Source organism: Nyctibius grandis, chromosome 11 (genome assembly GCF_013368605.1).
Source record: "Nyctibius grandis isolate bNycGra1 chromosome 11, bNycGra1.pri, whole genome shotgun sequence".
Classification (NCBI taxonomy): Eukaryota; Metazoa; Chordata; class Aves; order Nyctibiiformes; family Nyctibiidae; genus Nyctibius; species Nyctibius grandis.
In genome coordinates, this window is record NC_090668.1 from 11530198 (window position 1) to 11552501 (window position 22304).

At 42.7% G+C, this 22304-nt stretch overlaps 1 protein-coding gene across 2 annotated transcripts in view; it reads left to right on the forward strand.

The window, feature by feature from the left end:
- Positions 1-8082: 8082 nt before the first annotated feature.
- Positions 8083-22304, forward strand: part of MYO1E (myosin IE) — a 90779-nt gene continuing 76557 nt past the window's right edge. For both annotated transcript variants that reach the window (XR_011048953.1, XM_068410155.1), the window contains exon 1: positions 8083-8171. Coding sequence is in view for 1 of the 2 variants with exons in the window: in XM_068410155.1 (XP_068266256.1) it covers positions 8169-8171 (3 nt within the window). In the remaining variant the exon portion in view is untranslated. The remainder of the gene's footprint in view (positions 8172-22304) is intronic.

A 22304-nucleotide genomic window follows, 5' to 3' on the forward strand; every position in this document is an offset into this window, starting at 1 on the left:
TAAATTCTGGTTGATTGATTTAATTTACTGAATATTCCTATTCCAAATATACTTGTCACATGGACAAGAGATTTTTCCCAGTTGTAAACGGTATGCCTGATTGCCAAAAATAACAGTTCACTTGATATGTGAGGTAGCTTCTCCATGCAAACATGGGATACTTGTTTATCATTATTAAGTCACTGACATCAGACATGTAAAAGCTTGGAAAAAAATCATACATGTGACAGGCTGAAGAAACACTTTTAGCAATGCAAAGTTCACTCCTTGCTGTTTGTACTGTGGCATCCCTTCCCCCCTTCAGCAGACTGCCTTGCATGATTATTTTCTGCGGGTTCTTCATTTCTCCTGTTTTGAAGGATAATCACATCTGTAGTGTTCAGTTTTCCATCTTCCATTATAACCTATGTCTAACACTTTCTGTAACGTCTGTGCACCTCAGGGTGTTTTTCACATTCATTCTCGCAATATGCCTGTGGGGTAGGAAAGCATTATTATCCCTGAAAACGTTATTTTCCTTATGTTGCTGGTAGGGAAGTGGAGCATGGGGCAGGCTCTGTGACTTGCCACAAGTCACACAGGAATGAAAGCAGGCTGAAATACCTGCCTAGGCAAACACTTTAATCACTCCTTTCTTCTTAAAATAGAAACCGCTTTGGTTGCTATACAGGGAGCATATGACAGCAGCACCCCAGAAGCCGCACGATCCTGGTGTCACTCTGAAGCACTTAGGGGCAACGTTTTGGAGTAAGTGAAAAAGTCCCTGTGTCGCAACTCAGTGAAAAGATAGGTCAAAACCTCACTCTATCAGTGAGTCGCATGAAACTAACCCTCGCAACCCCCCTCTGCACTGCTGTGACATTTTGTGAACACGTAGGCGGTGTGCGATGCAGGGACAGAGGTAACCGTGCCGGCGGGGCTCTGAGCGCAGGCCGAGGGTCCTCTGGAGAAATAGTCTGTCAGCTCCGGTGCTTGATCGTGCTGATGCAGCTATGCAGCGTTTGGGCTCCGAGCTGGGATCCGTGCCTGTGCCGTGCCGTGCCGTGCCGTGGGGGTGCGCGGACTCAGCCTGCGCCCTCCCTGGCCTGCGGCTCCGCCGCGCAGGCGGGCCCTGGAGCCCGAGGGGCCGCCGCACTCCTCGGCGGAAGGGTCATCGGTAAATGGGTGTGGAAACACGGCGTATGCAACAGCTGACAGGACATCACAGCGCAGACACCACTCTACGGCCATGCAACACGGAGGGACGGAGCTGGGACAGCCTGTCCGGCGGGCGCCGGGCGCCGCGCTCACTCACCAGTGCTGGACCGGGGCAGGACAGGGCTGCCCGCCGCTCCCCGGCGTCCCCGCGGCCGCCTGAGCCCCGCTCCCTCAGCGCTGCCACCGCTACAGCAGCCCTTTGCGAAGCGTCGTGACTGCCTCCGCGCCGCCGGGCCGTCCGTGCGTGGCGTGGGGCCCTGCGCCCGCCCGTTGCGCGGAGCGGAGCGGGGCCGCCCGCGGGCCGGGAGCGGAGCGGTTGCCAGGACGCCGTCGCCATGGGAACGCGCTCACGGGGAGCAGCGCCGCGCCGGCAGCGCTGGGCTGGGGGGGCTGTTATTTCGTAGGGTTTGCATCGCATTGCGCTGCTGTTCCATAGCAGTGGCCGCTCCTCGGGAAGGAGGGAGGGGAAGGACCCCGCAAGGAGCCGCTGCGTTCCCTGCGGCACAGGGGATGAGCGGTGGAGACGCGGAGCAGGGGGCCATGCCTGCGGCTCCCGCACCAGCAAATGTCGGCCTCCAGAAAGTTTGGTGATAGCGAAACAGCAGTTTCTCTGAATTTCTAATGGTGCAAAAGAGCTGAGAATGTGACTGAAAGTACGGATTTTTCCAGAGCATATAACAAATCCTGGCAGAATACAAGCTTCTTAAAATCAATGGCGAATAATTGTTTTGTTCATAAGATTTCCAGGTTATATTTTCAAATGAGATCAAACATGTAGCTTCAGTGAAATTTCATATGTTCTGTCTGCACAGCAGAGGTGTGTGAGCTAAGAGAAAGTATTACTGGAAAAACAAAGTCCATAAAGGGTGTGTCTGTCTTCACTTTTGTTTCCTGCTTTTGTCATTCTTTGGACTTTGGTACAACCACCTTGGGTAAACAAAGGGTAAGTGAAATCGGAGACTAACTTACTGCATCAGTTCACTCTGAAATAGCAGATTTGGATTAAAATATATACAACAGATCCCATACTGTTGTATAGGCAAACCATTGCAGGACTGGGTATCTGGCAGATGCAAAGGATTAAAGTGCTGTAGGGTGCACGTGACATTGTAAAAAGCAAGGCGGGGTCTGAATCCACACTCTGATTGACCTATCTATTTTAAAGTAATTCCCACATCAAAGGATCGGGCCAGAAACACAATGTGCCATAGGTGCTTTCAAAATGGGATAGTAACCAAGTGGGAGTCATAGGATTGTGGGATAATTCAGGTTAGAATGGACCTCAGGAGGACACTTGGCCAACCTCCTGCTCCAAGTGAGGTCATTGATGAGGCCAAATGCAGTTGTTCAGAGTTTTACCCAGCCTGCTCATGGAAACTTCCAAGGAGGGAGACTGCCCAGCCTCTCTGGGCAGCCTGCTCCCATGCTTGATTGGCTGCTGGGGGAAGAACATTTTCCTTATACCTAGTCTGAACCTCTCTTGTTTGCATTTATGTTGTTGTCTTCCCACCAGGCGCCACTGTGAAGAGTCCGGCTTTGCCGTCTTGATGACTTCCTCATAGGTACTAGGGGCTCCTGTTAGGTCCCCCAAAGTCTGCTTTCATCAGGCTGAGCAAGCCCTGCTCCCCCAGCCTCTCCTCAGAGGCCTGGGCTCCAGCCCCCAACCATCTCACCAGCCTCTGCTGAACTTTCTCTAGTCTATTGATGTATACAGCTGTATTCTCTGACCTGGCAAATATCTAGATGAACTTCATGCGCCTGTGTAGTTTTTGTGCACCTGTCTCGTGATTTTTCTTGCTACAGGACTGCTCGGATACTCAGTGTTTTCTTGAGTATATTTGTCTACAGGAGTGGGGCTTGAAAGCAAATTGTTATTTGAAGCAAATTGATTAAAGTTATTTTAATTTAAAAACATGTCAACATTTGTACCTCCTACTGCGGTCTTAACATTAGCATTAAAAGGTACCTCCATACTAGCTCTCAGTCTGCTTTCTCCCTCTAGCCCTTGTCTGGCAACAGCGTTCAGCATGGTGGGGGCCGAGGGATGGGGAGGTGACATGTAAATGCTTCTCTGTTCTTACGCTCTTCCCTAGGCATCCATACTGGCCACAGTCCGACACCGGGTATTGCGGTGAATGATCTTTGGTTTGACCCACACAGATATTCCTTTCATCCTGTGTTATCAGAGATTATTATTTTTGTACTTATATCACTTCCTTGAGGTTTTTAACTAAAGCAGTACTAAACTGTTGTATTTTATATAATTACATCGTCAGTGTAATCAATAACGAACAGGTAGATTTCTTTTCTTAAAGGCAAAGTCAGATCACTTTCCTTATCAAGGCACAACATCAACAATGATAGTTTATTCTGGAGCGTTCAACTGTCTCACTCATGAATGGAGCCCCATTTTAAAATATCGTAGAATTACAGAGTGGAACAATTTAGGCTGGAAGGGAGCTCAGAAGGGAATCTGGTCCAACTCCCCACACAAAGCAGGGCTACTGTTGATGTTAGATCAGGATGCTCATCATAACATAAACTTTTGATCTTAAAAGCTTGTGTAATATTTTAAAAAAATCTCCATCTGAGGAAAAAAAATACAATCCTTGTACTTTTGTGGATGTGAACCTACATAGCCTAGCAGAAGTCAGTCACAGGAACTCAGGAGGCAAAACTCCTCGGTTACCAAGTCCTTGTGGACTGCTTCCAGATTTATACCAGCTTTGCAAATAACAACATTATTCATACGTTTGCAGTTGGAGAAAAAATCAGCTCCATGAATTCTGAGTATCTCTTGCATCTGAGGCTTCTCTTAATCAGATCCAGAGTAAAAAAGCCACATGCTATTTTTCCTCAAAAAAACCAACAGTGGGTGAAAAAGGGCTGTTGCCTTTGTTACTGTACTTTTTACTCTACTGGTATTTTAGCTGGACATGTTGAACATGTTAATAAGCATGTTTTCTGAACAGGTATGCTTCTCTAATTCAAGGCCAATAAAAGAGAGGAAAGGGGGAAGATACTGTGTTAGGTACAGGGAAAGGGAGTGAAAGCGAGCTAAAATTATTATACTGTTTTCTAACATGGAAATGTGTCCTAATCATTGAAGTGATTTCATGACATTTTAGGTTACAAACTTCTGCCCTTGTTTTATACATGTCGTTTTGTTTCTGCCTACATTTCACAAGAAGAAATTCCTGAATCCATTTTTTATTTTCTGTAAGTAGAATTCTACATTCGCCGAGTGTAACTGAAGGCAGAATGTAACCATCTGCATTTTAGCAGAAAATGTTAAGATTATAAAGTGTCTGTTTGTTCTTTGGAAAGCAGATACAGGAAAAATTGCATTGAATTTTTAAAGTTTCCTTAATTTGATACAATTTGTTTTTCTATGACACAAATCCTTCATTTTTCTAAGAAATACCGGATTGTGTGGCTTTCTAACTAAAACTATGATGTCTTATTAAGGGTATTAAGCCTTATTTTAGTGGCTTTCAGGCATTAATTAAATTATTACTGAAATGATTCTGATCAACAGAAGACAAATATGGGGCTCATAAAACATATTCTAAATATATTTTGTAAGTAAGAGAAAAGCAGTAATGACTTTTTTTTCTTTGCTGTCAGTTTTAACCAATTAGAAAGCAGTCAGGGCAGTGCCTATTGCATTAAAATTTCTCATCGTTTCCAGATTCACTGACTTCTCGTAAGAGTTATTTCTTTTTGAAGCCACAATAATGTTTTCAGAATGGAGGGCAGGGGAAAGCTGTATTGTGTGGCATTTCCAGAGGTAAGGACCATGTTCTTTTTTCAGTTTAGTCGTTTTACATTTCAGCATCAGACTGGTTCCTGTTCGGTGCTGGCACACGGTGTCACTCGGGCAGCGGGTATGTGGACACACACATGTGAGTTACCAGCCCCACTATGGAGGCAACAACTTCTCTCTTGTGGCACTGCCCGGTGTGGTGTGGGATGCAAATCGGGTGATGGCAAAGAGTCTGTAGTCACTCCTGTCAGCACGGAGCCTGTGCCCACCCCTGAAATGAGTCCCAAATGTTAAGTCAATAAACCTCCTCAGGCACTGAAGTGAAGCTTGTCAAATGTTTTCCTGAAGCTTAGCACTAGTGATCAATATCAGGAGGATCAAGTGCTGCAACTGCTTGCAGCCAGAAAATATCCTCAAAATAATTCTTGATGTTAGCACTTCTGTGCATGAGCTGGTAGGTGTTACTGACCAAACACAACACTGTCAGACAATACACACACTGAAAAAACTGCTGAAAGTTCTTGATGCAGGGAATTTTTCTTAAATCTTTTCAAGCTAGGTCTTTCAAAGGTAACCTGTCCATATGAATTTTATAACAGAAATGCCACCACTTCTAAGTGCATCATTTAAAAGTACAGAGATTCCTTTTTACTCTGCTGGAGCTCCTCAAGACAAAAACAGGGGTTCTGCCTTTCTCAGAGATGACTATTACACGTTATTGGCTGGAGGAGCCCGGGCATGCAGATGGTTCAGGCACACCACCGCTGACATTTGAAGGGAAATGCCTTCCCCTGCTTCTGAGCATGGGTGTTGAATAAGTATTATTCACTTCATATAGTCAGCTTGGGAATTAGATGCTTATCATTAAAATAAGCAGAATTAAATGACTATGTTTTAAAGCATGAAAAGAGTTCATTGTGAATTAGACTGTGCTTCGTACACAGTGCTTAGCAAAGGTCTGTGCAGATGCAAAGCACTGATGCCTTTGGCCCTAAAATTTTCGTTGAAAGTCATCTTCTAGTCCATCTAGAGTAGATGGACCCCAGTAGCACACGTAAAAAGCAGTGACCTCGGGACTAGTTTCTCAATTAGCTATCCGGTGTGGATGCACTTCTTTACTCTTCTTCCACAGCCTAGTTTCTCTACTTTTTTCAAAACTTGTTATAAAGATGTTTGTACGTATGTAAACACACATAAGTACAAATACATATGTTTTAAGAAAGTGAACCTAGACATTAAAAAAGCAAATAGAAAAACCTACAAAACCTATATAGCTTCTCTTTCTTTTGTCAGCCCTATATACACTCTCAGGATTCTTACAAGTTTTTTTTCACCGCTTATCATCACAGTCTCATAACTTTATGTAACATTTCCCCGTTCAAATGAAATACTAGGCAAACTATTCTTGTCCTATTTCCATAAAACTGCTGTTGCCTTCTGTTGGGAATCGAAGCATGAAACTCATCTCTTGTGAAGTTCTGCTCACTTTTAGCACTATCAGATATGGTTTTGCTTTAATAGCTATTGGAGCTCATATTTATGACCCAGCTACTTTCTCAATGAAAATATTTCCTACCCCTCGTATCGATGTCCGTTAACATCCCAGCAGCCCGCTATGGAAATCCCAAGCTTCACGTGATCAGTAATCATACAGTGTAAACCCAGCTGAGCTGAGGAAGTGTTTTGGTATTCTTCAAAACCAAGGATGAAACGTGCCCAAGCAGCTGCTGTGTTTCATCCAAACCACCAAAGTTTGTGGCACCTAAGAGGGGGCCAGATAAATAGTTTGTTTTGTCCCATTTGTGTATTGAGCGCGTCAGGGTGGTTTGAATTTGTAAGGTTTTGTCAGCCATGTTTAATGTTTGCAAACCAGGGCGCTGATCCTGCAGTCAGGTCCATGAGGACAAGCTCCTGTGCCTGTGCTGAGCGGCACAGCTCTTCCTCTGCACAGACAGATGTGGCTGCAGAACCAGCACCTGCCTTGGAGCAGCCAGAGCAGCGCTCTCCTCCGAACAGCTGGCAGTGGATCCGCTTATGCCTAATCTCTAAATTAGCGTGGAAGCGACTCTTTATTTTGTTTATAAAAACAAACAATAGAAATTGAATAGATATATTCTGTATAAACTACTCCCTATTTTTTCCAATGACCGCGCTTCTTTTTAATCAGAGATAAACTAAAAACCAGTAATGTCTAGTGATGAAAAGCAGGAACTGTACCTATTGAGAGTGCTTTTCAAGGCAGTTTGGAAGCAGTATTAACATGTGACTCAGGGTCTGGCTGTTGTGATGATTGTTAGATTATGTTGTTTCCATTTTATTTATATTCTATTTTAGAAATCTGTTAACGGTAACAACAGGGCTTCAAGCCTGAGGAGAAGCATTTGTTAGCAGGACTACAGTCCTCAACTGTGGATGGCTTTACTTATTTTGGTCCCTTAGAAAACACAGTCCCTAGAAGCTATATTGGTTGTATTCTGGTCAAAATGGCTTGAGCAACACAGAGCAGATGCCAACTGCCAGGCAAACACCTGGTTTTTGTTTTTGCATATGTGGGCTACACCTAGGGCTTGTTTCAGTGTCCATTTGGTATCAAGATGCTTTGTACTTTCCAGTATTTCCAGGGATTAGAAGCATCTTAGTTCTGTGGGTACTTTACACGGGAGGAGGGAAGGGCTGGGACCGTGTGAAGCACCAGCGCGCTGGCCGGGGGTGGGACTGTTTTGCTTAAAACACGCAAACCCCCGCGGCCCCAAGGCCGGGCTTGGTGCTGGGGCGCCTGTCCCTGCCCGGAGCGCGCGCCAGAGGTGCTGGCGGCAGGTGGGGGCCGTCGGTGAACGCCGCCCGCACCAGCGGCAGCCCCGAAGCGCTTGGCCGCGCAGGCCGCGCGCGCCGGGATTCCCTCAGGGAATGACGTCCCGGCGGCGCGCGGCGATTGGCTGCGCCGCGGCGAGTTCTCCATTTATGGACACATCGCCCGCACGGCCGGCACGGGGCAGCCGTTCCCGCCGCCGCGTTCCTTTATCCTGCCCCCCGCCGCCCCGAGCCCCAGCGCTCGCGGGGCCGCCCCGCCCGCTCGGGGCCGCCGCCCCGCCCCGGCGGCGTGCTGCGCGCGCGGGGAGGGCGGGCTCCCTCGCTCCCTCCCTCCGTCCCGGGGCGCCGGCGTGTCTGGGCAGAGCCGCGGGCAGCGGAGCGCGGAGGAGCCGCGATGGTAGGCGCGGGGCTCGGCGCGGCCGTGGGAGGCTCTCGGGGGGCTGAGCTGGGGGCACCGGAGGCGGGGGGGAGCTGCCCGGCGGCGGCTTGCGGCGAGGAGAGCGTGGCTGCCTCGGCGCCTCAGTTGTGTTTCCTCATGCTCTGTCGGGACGGGGCTGCGGGCAGCGCTCTCCGCCCCGGGCAGCGCTCCCGGGGCCGCGGCGAGGCGGCGGGTGTGTTGCCGGTGCCGGCGTATGGGAAGCGGGGACGTGCCAGGCACTTGCTGGGCGCAGCCGGCCGGGAGGTGGGGGCTGCTGGCCCCGCGGACCCCGGGTAGGTGCCGCCGCCGGGTCGCGGCCCGGGGCCCTCCGTTCGGGCAGGGCCTGCGCCCCGTCTGCGGAGCACAAGCCTCGTCTCCCGTCGTCTCTCGCCGTTCGGGAGCTAAAGAGGTTTTGACGTCGGTGTCTTCACGCAGGAAAAATCCTGTGGGGAGGTGACGCGATGGCGTTGTTGAACAACAGGTGACGCGTCTCCGCTTCGGGGGGTGGGTGCTGCTTGAGGGGCTTCTGCGTGGGGACCGCTGCCCCGAGCTGGGGTCTTCTGGCACCCGTGTCCGAGTATCAGCATCTGCTCCGGTCCGCTTGCGAGCGGATGGCCTGGAGACGGGCAGCAAGGAAACCTCGTGTGTGCGGCAAATGCAACTCCCGGAGCCACGATATTTGGGCACTGCAACTGCTGGGTCTGTTAGATGTCAGGGGTGATAAGGGGATGGGGTATCAGTAAAACACCTCAGTGCTAGGCTGAGGAAAAACTGAGGCTCAGCAGCTGAACCTGGTTTATCTTTAGTAATTGACTCCTGATGATTGATAATAGCTTTCATGCTGAAGTAATCCAAATAATGATTACACCTACCTGTTACACAAGAGCTGAGAGTAAGTAGTGAAAAGTCCTATGTGGTAATAAACTAGGCTAAAATCCATAACCTTTAAACAAGTAATTTATTAAAAACTGTTCTAAAGTGGAATACTGAAGATCTGAGAGTTAAGATACTTGGAAAACTTTTGCATTAATCCTGCTAAAGCTTGGCTACGGTTAAGTTTTACAGACTGAGCAACCTAGTCCTTGTGCATTCAGAGCTTTACTGACTTATGTGGAGTGTTAGCTTGGGCCCTTTGCTCCCGATATCTTTTAAAGGATGTCTCTCTTATTATTAGTGCCTGTGCTTTGACTTCCTGAGGCAAGTACAGTTGTGCCTGCTTACACCTATGTTGAGCACAAGTCTCTGCTTTAAATAAAGCATTGCAGAGGTTAGGAAGCTAAAATTTCTGTCACAGTCAGGGATAGTGATACCACCAGCTCTTACTGTCCTATTATTGGTAAGGAGCTTTCAATAAGATAGGTACATGTGTTCCCTGTGAGTTGATTGTTTAGCCAGGTGGTTCAAATTGACTCTTTAACCATAACCTTTGCTTCTTAGTACTTACTAGGTCACAGACACCTGTGGCACTTACGGACTTCCTGGTGGAGATTCTGTATCATTGCCCAGGCTGCTGACATGTTAAATAGGGTTGGAAGTCCTTGGTGCAGGTCCTTCAGAGGTGTCTACTTGTTAACAATAATACTTTGAGATCCGTGAGTCTGTTAGTTGACCTGCAGTTGACTCCATTAATTCCTTTTTAATGAAAGATTTTAATCAAAATGTAGTTCTTGTAAATACATGTAACTATTTGGTAACATACTGGATGAGCTTTACTTTATCAAAGTGAGAGAACTAGTTTCTTTTACAAGATATCCTTTTCAAGGAAGTATTCAGGCAGTTATTCTCCAGTTTTTAATTTGATGCTGAAGTCTTGAATTAATCTTTTCACTGTGAGATCTCAAGCTAATGTGAACTGCTTTTTTTAAGATTGTCCATAAGTAACGATTACAACAAAACCAGAAAAGATTGTTTTTAAAAGTACTGCTTTTTCTGAGAATTATGCCCAAATAATTGTTTGATAATCATTAGAGGGTAGTACTTTGTAACTTAGCTGGCAGGATTGCCTGGCCGGACTTACAATGGCTGCTTACGAACATGAATCACGCTAATATCCTGAAACTTTATACTCATCCTCTGTGCTGTATAGAAAATTCACATTATTTCCCTTGGTTTTGTCTTGACAATTCTGATTTCTGTGGAGAGGGCAAAAAGCAGAATGTCAAAGGAGTGCTTTGTGTTCTCTAAATTAAGTATTTTCTGCCATATTGTCTCTCTAGACCTTAGGGTGAACTTTTCCTGTTCTGACAGGGTCTGCAGTGCAGGGTGCTGAGTTACCACTGACATCAGCTGTAGTTGGTTCATGCTTCTAAGGCAGTCCAGTACAGCAGAGCATGCAAAGGTGACACTGGTGTAAGTGTGCCACCTTCTCCAGCCCCTGTGCCATGGTGCGTTGCCCTGCGCGGGTCTGCTGGCAAGATTGTGTGGCACTGTGCAACTTAGCAATACGTATGCACTTTTTTACTGGTTTATTTTTAATCCAGATCAGTATCTATATGCAGTTAACATTGTGGTTTCAGGAGGAGATTGGCAGACATGGAATGGGTGAGCTGTTGCATGGCTGTACGCTGCAATACAAGATGGGAATGAGCAACAGTGGGGCAAAACTGCATTAAAGCTAATAGTTTTAAGGAACATGTGGCAACTGTTGAAATTTTTCTCTTGTAATGCATCCAGTTTGTTAACTTTGTGTTTTGAATTTTTAAATTCAAAATAAACTATAGCCTCTAACAGTTTAGCTGCAACTTGTAAGTCTTAAAAAAATGTGTATTATGTAAGTGTAAAGTAGTCCCACTCCAGTGAAGGACTGGATCCTTAACATTCAGGAAGCCTCTCAGCAAAACTAAGCTGAAACTTGCTTGAAGTGAAACATAAGATCAGGTGAACTGTATGCAACTTTGGCTTTTATATTGTGAGTTTGGGCCTTCATAGTGTCATTAGGTAGTTCATGGAGATGCATTGGAGGATCTTATCTTGGAGTTGGACAGGGAATCTATCATGTTACAAAACTAATCTTGTCACATTAATGTGACAGTGTGATCTTGAACCTTTCATTTAAAGTAGCTCTGTAGTCTTCAGGGAAGGATTGTTCCCCTGAGTACTGTCAGCTGGCTTTGACTCTCTTAAGGATATACCATTGAATGTTAATCAGCAAACATAATGTTTCTAAGGCATAAACTGCACCATATTTATAAAAAAAAAAAAACAACCCACACAAAACCAACTAAACACCCCAACAACAACCCATCAGTGATCAACTTTGCCTGCCTTTGCATAATCTCTGTTCTAGATTACTTCTGCTGAAGTTTTATACCACTTTGGGAGAGTGAGAAGGGAAGGCTCCAAGAGAAAGCAAGTTTAGCAGTATCTGAAGTAACTCACTAGTTGTCAAGGAAGCCAGGGTTGTCTAATTCACTTATTTAAAAAAAAAAAGTGTTCATTAAAAAAAAAAAAGTGTTCATATGTTGCCTTTAAGAAGCATTTCAATGCTAAGCATTTTTATGTAGCACTGCAGTCAGTATGTGCATTTTATCTGGGCATATTTGGTGTCTTCCTGTTTACACCTCTTCAACAAAGATGGAATGTTGTTGATTCTTAAAAAGCAACCTTTTTTTATAGGAGTTCAATATAGCTTGACATCAGTAGAGGTCAGATATTTATAACCCAGTCCAGCAAGATGCTGGGGATGTCTTGATTACATGTAGTACCTATGAAGGTCTGCAGAAATGGAGATGATTCAATTAGTCTGAAAGAACTTGCTAGTTTTTAGGATTTGGTCCTAAAATAGCTAATGTGTGATGTGAGCTGGGACTTATACTATCTTAAGTCAAAGAAAGTCACAAGCGAGACACTGATGCTTCTGTATTTGAAGGGTGCTTTTCTGTTTGGTGTTGCAGACAGTAGCATAAGCTCAAACCTTGCTCTCTGGCAAATGTGGAATAGTAGAGAGGGTAACAGCATGTGCTTTGCATTATGTCTAGAGGTGCATTAATGGAAAAATCTTCCAGCTATATGGTGTTTCTGTCTGGCCGGTGTATAAAAAATAATAAAACACAATAGTGTGTTCAGTAGCAAAGCTAGTGAATCATACTTATGTTTTGTTTAGGTTTACGTTGTGTGCATGCTTGTCTTTTGTTTGTTTCTAGTTCAGACCTCTAGAATGGTTTACAGATATATTGTGTATGTTAGAGCATTTTTTCAGAAAACACTAATGTGTGCAGAATGTTACTCAAATGCAGCTTGTGCAGATGAATACTGAACATGTGATTGTGTATGTGTGTACATCTTAGGCATTTTTCTCATAATTTCTTTTGCCTACCAGAATTGCTTTTTTCCCCCCTCCATATGTAACTGGCTTGTTGTGAAGGGAATGGGGTGATGATGCTGTTAGTAGTTTAACTAAACTATTTGCAGCCACTTTTACCTCAGTTGAAGGGATGACTTGCCCCGGTCTTACTGCTTAGTCTTAAAGCATTGCTGCATATGTGCCTTGGGGGAAGTTAAAACAAGCGTTTTAGAACCTTTGTGGTAGCTAGCCAGTGAAATGTTGTCAAGCTTTTACTGAGTTCTCAGTAAAATCTTAGTAATATTCTCATCTTAACATGAAAAGTATGTTTCCTCGCTTGAAACACTAAGAAGTTGCCCATCTTTTTAGAGAAGTCTTCTCGGCTCCTTTTGTAATAATTTTAAATATTTTTCCTTCATAATTACCAGTTTAATCTCTTCCCAGTTTTAGGAGTTAGTGTAGAAGTGACATTGATCTAAATGGTTACACACTGCTCTGTCCAAGAATAAAGGCTTTTGTACTTTTCCCAATTCCAGCATAAGGAATCGGAAATGCCTGCATGTTTAGATTTGTCTTCTAATATAGTATGCATGTATTAGTAATGTATAGATAGAGAACATGTAAGCAACTATCTTCAGAGCTGCAGAAAAATCGTTTATATCAATAAAACCTAATTAGTTTTAGTTGCTGCATCTGATGAGGAAGAGAGCAAAAAGGTAAGAGGTAATCTTTCCTCCTAGGCTCCTAGCTCTTGCGCTTACTTTGCCAGGGACCCTGGGCCACCCTAGGAGTGAGCTTACTGTTGTTATATGAAGAGTTTTGCCACAGATTGTTGTAGTTCTGCTGATAAAAACTAGCCTGGGATCTGGCTTCCTGTTTTGGCCTGGAAGATGTCAGGTTTTTGCTTACCATTTGGTTCTGGTTGTTGCCACAATACATGGCTTATAAATGACAAATTGATCTGCTTTCCTTTTCAGTTACCTGAAATGCTATTGTAATGCAATACTTCAGTCTGCTTTTTTTAGGAAGCTGGATTCCAGATCTAGATGGTGTGTGGCTACTGGAAAGCATTAAGAGCTGTGTTAGAAAGGGATTTTGCACCTAATTAAAACAGGTTTTGTTCTGGAAGACTAAAAGGAGTAAAATCAAAGAAGCAGTTCTCAGAACTGGGGAAGAGTGTGTGTGTGTGTGTATGTGTTTGTTTTACAAAAGTAAGGATTTGGAAAATAGTTCGGTCCCTCTGCAAACACGGAAATCACCAGGCATAGGCTTTGGCAAGAAAGGGTTGGCTTGCACTATTGTGAACTTTTTGAATGAAGCCACTTTGTAATATCTGAAGTCTCGCCTTGAATATGAGCAACAAAGGTTTACATCAGGGTAAAAGGCTAAACCTTTTGGGGAAGACCATATAAAGGTTCTCTTACACATTTTCTTATCTGTTGGAGGTCATTCATTTCCTTACTATCCTGTTTTCTGCCAAGGAGCTTTTCTGGTTGATGCTGCTCACTAGCAAATGACCAGCATTCCCGTTACTCCTGTGGAAGTGCCTTTTTTTTACTGCTTGTGTATGGAGAAGTACGACAGGTGTATGGGCTGCTTCCTAATTTGTGAAACTGCTGTAGCCAAAGGACTCAGCTGTTGTACGTTGTTTAGCTTTTATTATTTCTACTACGTGGATGTAAAAGTATTTACAAGTACCAGAGAAACATGGCAGATAGTAAAGAAGAATTTTCTCCATACCCGAACATCAGAACTGAGAGCTGTCTTTTACTCTGACAAGTTGTTTAGACATTCACCTCACCTAGTCTTTAGGCCTCTTGTGCAGTCAGCCTTCTGTCGTGCTCCTGGGTGTGAGGAGCTGTATTTCAGTCAGACCTTCCTGGGCTCAGTTCAGTCTTTCCCATCTTCTGCTCCCTTCCCCCACGTTCCTGAGATGCCGATCACTGTCCTGCCCAGGAAGTATGGCTATCGCTCATCTCCTGACTCATCTTCACCTTCTATCTTTCCTGTCCTCCACCTACTGATTTCCTCCCCTTCTCCTACCCTCACCTCTTTAAAAATGCAAATACCCCTTGGGGAGACTGGGTGTGCAGTCATGTCCTGGCAGTGCATGGGATCTGTTCTCTCTGCTTGACTAAGTCATTACTGTGGTAGGAAAAGGTATATTAGTCTAAAGCATTTCCACACACTGAACCTTATAGGTGTCTTCTGCCTATTTTATTAAATATTCTTCATACAAATGTGTAAATGGCTTTGTTTGCTTCATGTAGAACAGCAAGTACATCTAAGTTCAAGATTATTTAATATGAATAGCCTAGGAAGGGAATGTGGTCAAGGATCTTTTTCCAAAGATATAGCGGCATTTAATTGGCAATGAAACCATTGGTGGATTGTGTTAATAAACTGTAAAGTGTATTCCTAAAAAAAATTTCTGAATTGAAATTTTATTAATTGAAACTGAAAATGCTTTTTTAAATGAAGCCGACGGGAAAGCCGACAAGGAAAGCAGTATTGGTAATTGGAGCAGAGTCAGAGTTATTATCAGAAGTGATGCTTATTGGGAAGCATACTTCAGAGGTGCTTTTAAGTACAAAGAATTACCCACTAACATAACTTACTAAATTCAACAACTAAATGTGAACTTTAAAGTTCAAGCCAGACATTAGCAGATCTTGAGCATGCTTCACGATCAACACCATTCTGGAAGTGTAAAAAGGACTATAAAACAGGTCTGGTGCTCTCCTCTCCTATCATCTGGGTGATTCTCCAGCTGCCAGAAGTGTCTGTGGTGAAAGCTGCTTCTGGCTGTCAGGGGAACAATGTGAAAGGCAACAGCTTTTCACAACTCGTGGGGTGGGATGGTGATAGATCTCTTTCTTTAGCCTACTTCATCAAAAAAAGAAACAAATGGTTTATGCAAAAGCATGTGCTTCTAGAAGCTATTTTGATGCTTTGTTCAGCAATCCAAGGTCTAAATGAGAGGGTTTTGTTGGCATCCTTCAAACAGGACTAGCAGTCTTGTAGGGACTAGCTGCACTTGTCCCTGTACAGGAAGTGTGAGGGGTTTTTTTCCTTGCCAGCTCAGAACCGCTCACTGAATCACCTTTGTCAGCTGAGCCTGAGTCTGTAACCGGTTCTTGGTCAGCCTTGTCTAATTTAAGTGTTGAAGTCATATTCAAGTCTGAACAAATGCAGCCTGATATCCGTTATAAAACATGTCAAATGTTCTTAATGCTAAGGATTTTAGATCTTTCATAGTTGTGTCCTATGAAATTGTATGCTGCCAGATGTTTGCTCTGCGCATAGGAAAGTCTTCTGTTTTCAATCTGACATTCCACAACATTTGTGAGGCTTTATGTTCTAGGCAGTTTACCAGTGCATGCTGTTGGCTTTTGCAGTGATTTATGTTGTATGTTGCTAATAGCAGTAATAGAGAAAGATGGAAGTTGGGACCTCTTGTCAGAAATATATTTGCAGTGCCAAGCAGTAGTCAGGAATTTGTCTCATCTTGTTTTGCTGTGTTTTTTGTTTTTTTTTTTTTTCCTGCTTTGAAGGATACAAGTCTGCACAAATACCTAAGTGATTCCAAATTTGCTTTTGCAGTAACTCTTAACCCTATGTTATTCCCAACTTTGTAAAGAAGTATGCTGATACAAAGTGTATTTGAATTTCTTTTAACAAATGCTGCCAACACATTTAAAGTTGTTTGGGTTGTGACCCCTGTACACTCTGATACCTCATTTGGTATGAAAGTACTACTGGTCTGGGCGGTTAGTAGGGAGATTCCAAGGACAAAAGTTTACCTAGGTATTGTAAACATGTATATGTATGGCATTAGCATTCTGTTAGATGTTGGGCTTTGAGCTGTTGTGTTTCTTCTGGCATGTACTGAACACCTTTTGATCGCTCAGGTTTTGGACTATTTTATTGCAGATGTTTTGGTATATGAATTGGAAGATAACTTCATTTGCTAAGTGAAAGCAGTGTTCTTGAGGCATATTGAAGGAGTGCTTTCATTAAACCTAATCTTAGAGGCCATTTCATGGTACTCAAAAGCAAGTGCATACTTCTGAGTTTGAGTATTTGTTTTTTCTTTAAGTGTTTGAGAAGAATTTGATTTTTCTATCAGTCATGAAAGAATTTGTTTTCCTATACTGCATCTCTGACTGTAACCAGTGCATACCTAAAGAAAGGGAAATGTGCAAAAGTATTTATAACAGTAATTGAAAACAGTCATACTTGTAGTACAGATATACTTCACTTAAATGGGGGATTTCAAATTTGGTGAGATTCATTCGAGAAAGGATATAAAGCTATAAAACCACCCATCCTTGCTTTCTGAGCACAGAGGTACTAGCTGTCTACATAGTCTGAATTAATAATTCATTCTACAGTATCTTCTGGTAAGGCCAATGAAACATGGATTTTTCATAATTATTTCTGTTGTCTTGGTATTGGCACTTATAAATTGCTATCTAAATATAGGTCATGTTTTTGAAGGAACTAGTGATAGGATATGATCATCTAGGGGGGAAAAAACTAATTAGTCACAGGAATCCATCTTTGTATTAGATTCTTGTATCATATTTAGTTCTGTAATTTTTGTTGATTCTTGATAGTACAGTTTTTATGGAAGCAAGTTAGACTGACACAGTACTCCTGTCAGGAAACTTCTGATATCTTTCCTACCATAATTTGAATTAAAAATTTGGATACTGTGGAAACCGATGTATTACAAAGCATGATTTTACTACATATAGCTTCTATACCATATAATATCCTCCTGACACTGTTCTTGTGTAAACTTGATTAGTTCCTGAATTGCTTTAATCCATGAAAACAAGTATTTGACTTTACCAATTAACATACAGTAGTCCCACTAAGAACAGAATTACTTCAGCTACGTGGTTTTTTTTTTCCTCCAGTTAAAAACTGTGCTTTATGCACAGTCATGTTTCTAGGACTTGATGCTGTATTGCTGGTAGTCTCCAAAGCCTTTTTCAGTGCTTCCCCTCAACTTTAAATATATGCTGGGAACTACTATATTGGTCAATAATTGCTAGATTCGGCAAACCAATGATTCCTACAAAAACATTCTGGTCTTTGCAGTGGAAAAGTCAAAATAACTTCTTAGGGTAGGGCAATTCGGATGTTTTCAGTTTTTGAGGGTATCGTGGCAGTTCTTTGTAACCTGCAAGACTTGAATAGACTGGAGTAAGGTGATGGTTTGGGATTGATTGCCCCTGGTGGAAGGGGAGGTATAAGCCTACTGCTACAGGGTAGCAGCTTAAACCTGCTGAGATGTCTGTGACAAAAGAGCTAAAAATGCATAAGTCTGTCCTGAACTGTATCCAGACTGTTAGCCATTTAATTGCTCTGCAGTGGCCGTTGGCTTTGCAAAGCATCTCTCCCCGCTCTCTCCTGGGGTAGCCAAGAGTTCTTAATTACAGATGCTTAAAGCCCACATTTGCTGGTTGCACTAGTAAGGGATGGCATTAGCACACTGTGCTTGTGTGGGGAGAAACATTTTCCTTCCAGCTAGAGTGACAGGACTCAGAAGGCCCCTCAGGGTTTGTATTCGATGGCCAGTGTCACATTCTACTTACCAACAGTTGAAGGCAAGGTCCCTGCAGGAACAATGCTTCAGAGCCCTGTAAGGACCCAAGTCCCATTCTGTAGGTGAATCCTAGGTTGTAGGAATAGACTATCAGCAAATAGACTTTGCTCTTAAAGTTGGAGTTGCAGTAACTCCTGCAGACTATGCTATTTGTTGTGGGTTTTTAAGACTAATTAGGCTTGAAAGAGGGGGAGAAAGTGAACTCGAATGTTGTTTGTAACAAATGGAGGTCCTGTTATGACACTGCTTATGTCTATGGAGGTCTGATTTGAGATGTGGCCTTTAATGAGCAAAAACTTGAGTTCCATTTAAAGTAGAGTTGTGTGAGGCCAAGAGAGAATGACCTCATTGTAGGAGAGGCCACTGCTTTTGCTGTTTTGCTGTTTCATTTGTTTTTTGTTTCAGTGTTGGGTTGCAACCACAGAGTTCAAGGCATAGTCATTTTCAGATGAGAGGGTAGGGATAGGTCTTCAGCAGAGCAAGTCAGATCAGAAGTATACCTAACCAAGTGAAAGAGGACTTGACAGTGCCTGAGTATTCAGTGTGTGGAACTTGACATATATGTTGAGTACCTGTTTCTAGCAAATGAGTCTAGTTTCTTAAGCAGCTTAAGATATTTGTCTATAACTGTCACTCTTGTCTTACAGCACTATGTAATAATGTATATCTGCATGGCAGTAAAGGACTAGATCCAATGTACTAGACAAAACAATTTGTCTGGTTTGATACTTGCTTTAAATAACAATTAAATCAGTATATATGATGCTATGTGGTCAACAAAACTTACATTTGATACAACTGAAATGGGTTCTGTTGTGGTTTAAAAAAGTACATACAGTAATGGAGATTAATCTGTTCTAGCTTAAAGCTGTCTTCAAACAAGCAGAACATGTATTCTGTACAGAACTTACTACAGTCTCCACTGCCCTTGGCCTCAGTCTCAGGAATATGTTTAACAAAGTGTGTGAGCCTCTTGCGAGGCTACAAAGTGGTTAAACTTTACTAGCACACAGTAGTAGAGGATGGATTATTTCATGTAGATGGTACTATTGTTAACTGACAGTTTTAATATTGAAAGGATTGCTTAGTCAGTTACCAGCTGACTTCTCCAGAAGTCTTAAAGCTGGTCCATGAGTACTACTCTTCAAAGCTGTTCTAGTGGGAAATAAGAATTCTGGTTCCAGGGCTCTTAATGCCTGAAATACCAGCACACCCAGTCCACAGAGACCTGATCTCAATATGCAGAATAAGTTCATGACCAGCAGTGGTTTCTTCCTGTAGTTTGTGTTTTTATTCTTGGTTCATTCTAGGAACACTTGAGAGGAAACAGAAGAACAGTGGCTACTTATTCCCATATTTGGTATTGTTCTAGACAAAATGACCATCCTTCTTCACTGAAAGAGAGTAGTGATACAGTATTTCTGGACAATCTAACCCTCCTCAAACTATGGGTTAATCTTGGCAGGGTCATATTGGGTCTGTTTTCTTTGTAGCTGTGTACAGTGTAGTTTTCTACATGGAGTTCTAGTGATGTTAAGCAGTTAGGTGGCACTAGTGGGAGGATGAATTAAGATAAGTGGGCCTGCATCTTCACAACACTAAAAGCTTTTCTTTACATAGCTACAAGTCCTTGTTCCACAGCAGAGCTTCCATTGGTCTGTACATTAGTAGTGGTGTATTTAAAATTACAAAGAATTGGAATTAGTGGAGGTTGCAAAGTACTTTTAGTGAAATCAGCACTCAGCCTTTATTTGCTGATAGTGGAAGAGGAAAGAATAATTAGAATGTCAATGTCAGTTGCACCTTCTAACTTGCTCCTTGTTTTTTTTGTTTTTTTTTTTTGTTTTTTTTCTTGAGACCTGTACTTGGATGGGCTCATGTTGTATTCTGTATTCCCAGTATAGATCTGGGGGGGGAACCCCAAGACCTAAACCTGGTTTCTTAAACAGTCACTAATAAAGCCATATTGAGAAAGAAGCAAATACAATATACTTCAGCAAAGCATTGTAATCCCTAGAAATGTACTCCCTGCTTCCTGCTGAAATAGCTAGCTGCCTTACCTGCTCCCACGCAACTCACCAGTAAAAATACAAATGAATTCTGTGACAGCAGATTTTGATCTTTAGTTTAGGAGTCCTGAGCTTGACCTCTTCTTGTTCTTAAGTATTACAATCTGTACTTAAACTCAGACTAAATAATGTTCAACTGCATGTGTCAGACTGCCCAAAATTAAGCTATTCTGGGTGCAGTCCTGACAGAACTAAAAACTTCCAATTCTGGATAAGAAAGGAATGTCTGAAACCCACCCGGAAGAGCAGAACACAATACAAAATTCTAAATCCCTGTTTCAATGACATAGGATAAGTTTATAGACTTAAACAACATTTTTTCCAGTCCTGAAAGTTTTTTTTGTGGAAAGAAATTTAAGAGCTTTTTATTCTGAAAACGGTCTTAGCTGTGTGAAAGACTAAAAGTGCTGAAGCAAGTATATTTGGGCTGTATTGACAGTCCAGCCTGTACTCTTAGCGTATAGGCAGATACTTCATAAACCTTTTGCCATCACTGAGGATGTTCTGATGAATCTGTTCTGAAGGTAGTAGTTTGAATGTAATGGAGAAACATGTTGTTACTACAATTAATGCATTAGTCATGAACAGCTATTTAGTCTGACACACCTCGAGAGTGTTCACCTACTGAAATCAGGTTTTCTTTTGTTCAGATAATTTCTTAAAGATACAGGTGTTTTTGCACCTGAGGCCATTAGGCAACTTTTTCACTTGACTTGTCCAGTACATGGGTCTGTTCTCAGACCAGAATACATTTAAAATTGAACAAGCAGTTAGCAGGCTTATCCTGCTGCTGTATGGTAGGATTTTTCTTTGTGCTGAGTGTGGCTAGAGTCCAGCCTGGGACTGCAAGGGACAAAGCAAGCTGAATTGTTCCCATCAGTTTGATTGTAAACTGCCTGTTGTGGTTTATACTGGATCTCTGATACTCAAGAACAGTTAAATAGCTCATAACTTAGTATAGGGAAAAGATACTTCAATCAAAAATACCAGTGGTAACTTTCTAGTGTTCTAGAATGCACTTAAGACTTACGGATGTTCTTTGTAGTCTGCACTTCAAAATATGTAGCTGGAGAGTCAGTAATTGGGATGTTAACTACCTGTTGTGAGGTAGCTGCGGTTGTGAATTTTACATCTGAAGCAGACAGTATTTTGGAAGAATATCCATTTTTATTTCAAAATTACTTTACCTGGGGACTACAATTACATCTTAAAGTTAGAAGTCAAGGTTATTGTTCTTTTTTCCCCAGGGCTTTGAAAGTATTTTGTCATTCTGCTCTTTACAGATGTAGAGTAGTAGGTTAACTATAAAATACTAATCCTGTTGCTGTTTGCTCATTGAGTGTGCAGGTGTACAAACAGGAAAAGAAAAAACAAAGGGGAAGTTAATATCATCTGATTGCCAAAACAAAAAAAGCACTAATTCAGTAGCTAAAATTATGTTTAAGCTGGTAACAGGATACAGTGAACAATAAAGAATGATTTTTACGTTCTGTAGCTAAATGTGTCCTTTTAGGGCTTGTTTTGCAATTACTCTTGATCAATTGAAACTCTTGAGGCGGGTAGAAGTCTACCGCATTTAAATGAACCCACTTGTTTTGGCATGATATCTCAATGAGATGCCTAGTCACTTATTTTTCATTCTTGGTATTTTTTAAGACTTGAGGGTATACTCAAGAACTAAAAAAAACTACTCAGTTTTTTAAAGGTTTTTTTTAAGTTAGTTATGGCAGGTCAGGACATCTAAGTATTAGAACTGGCAGGTGGGGGAGTACTTTCTGTTGTTCTATCCATTTGCTACTGTAGCTGTAATAAAACTTACTGTTTTCCCATTTATTCCTGTTCCTGTCTTCCAGTCTCTAATGTGACAGTGTGTGAGAACCTCACTGAAGTATCAAAGCTGTGCAGAGCCTCTGTGATCACTCTGGTGTTGTTTTGTTCTGGTGCTATTTTAATAAGGAAATACTGGGGAATATATGTAAGGGGCATATTCCTAGCAGCTGCCATGGTATTTGTGTTGTGGAGCTGTCCTAGGAGCCTTAATAATCTATAGTGTGTAAGAGGGCTGGAGTCCTCTGCTGGTTTTGACAAACTGTATCCAAGCCACATTGTGCCCTCTGTGATGGAAGTATGACTTGGACTGCAAT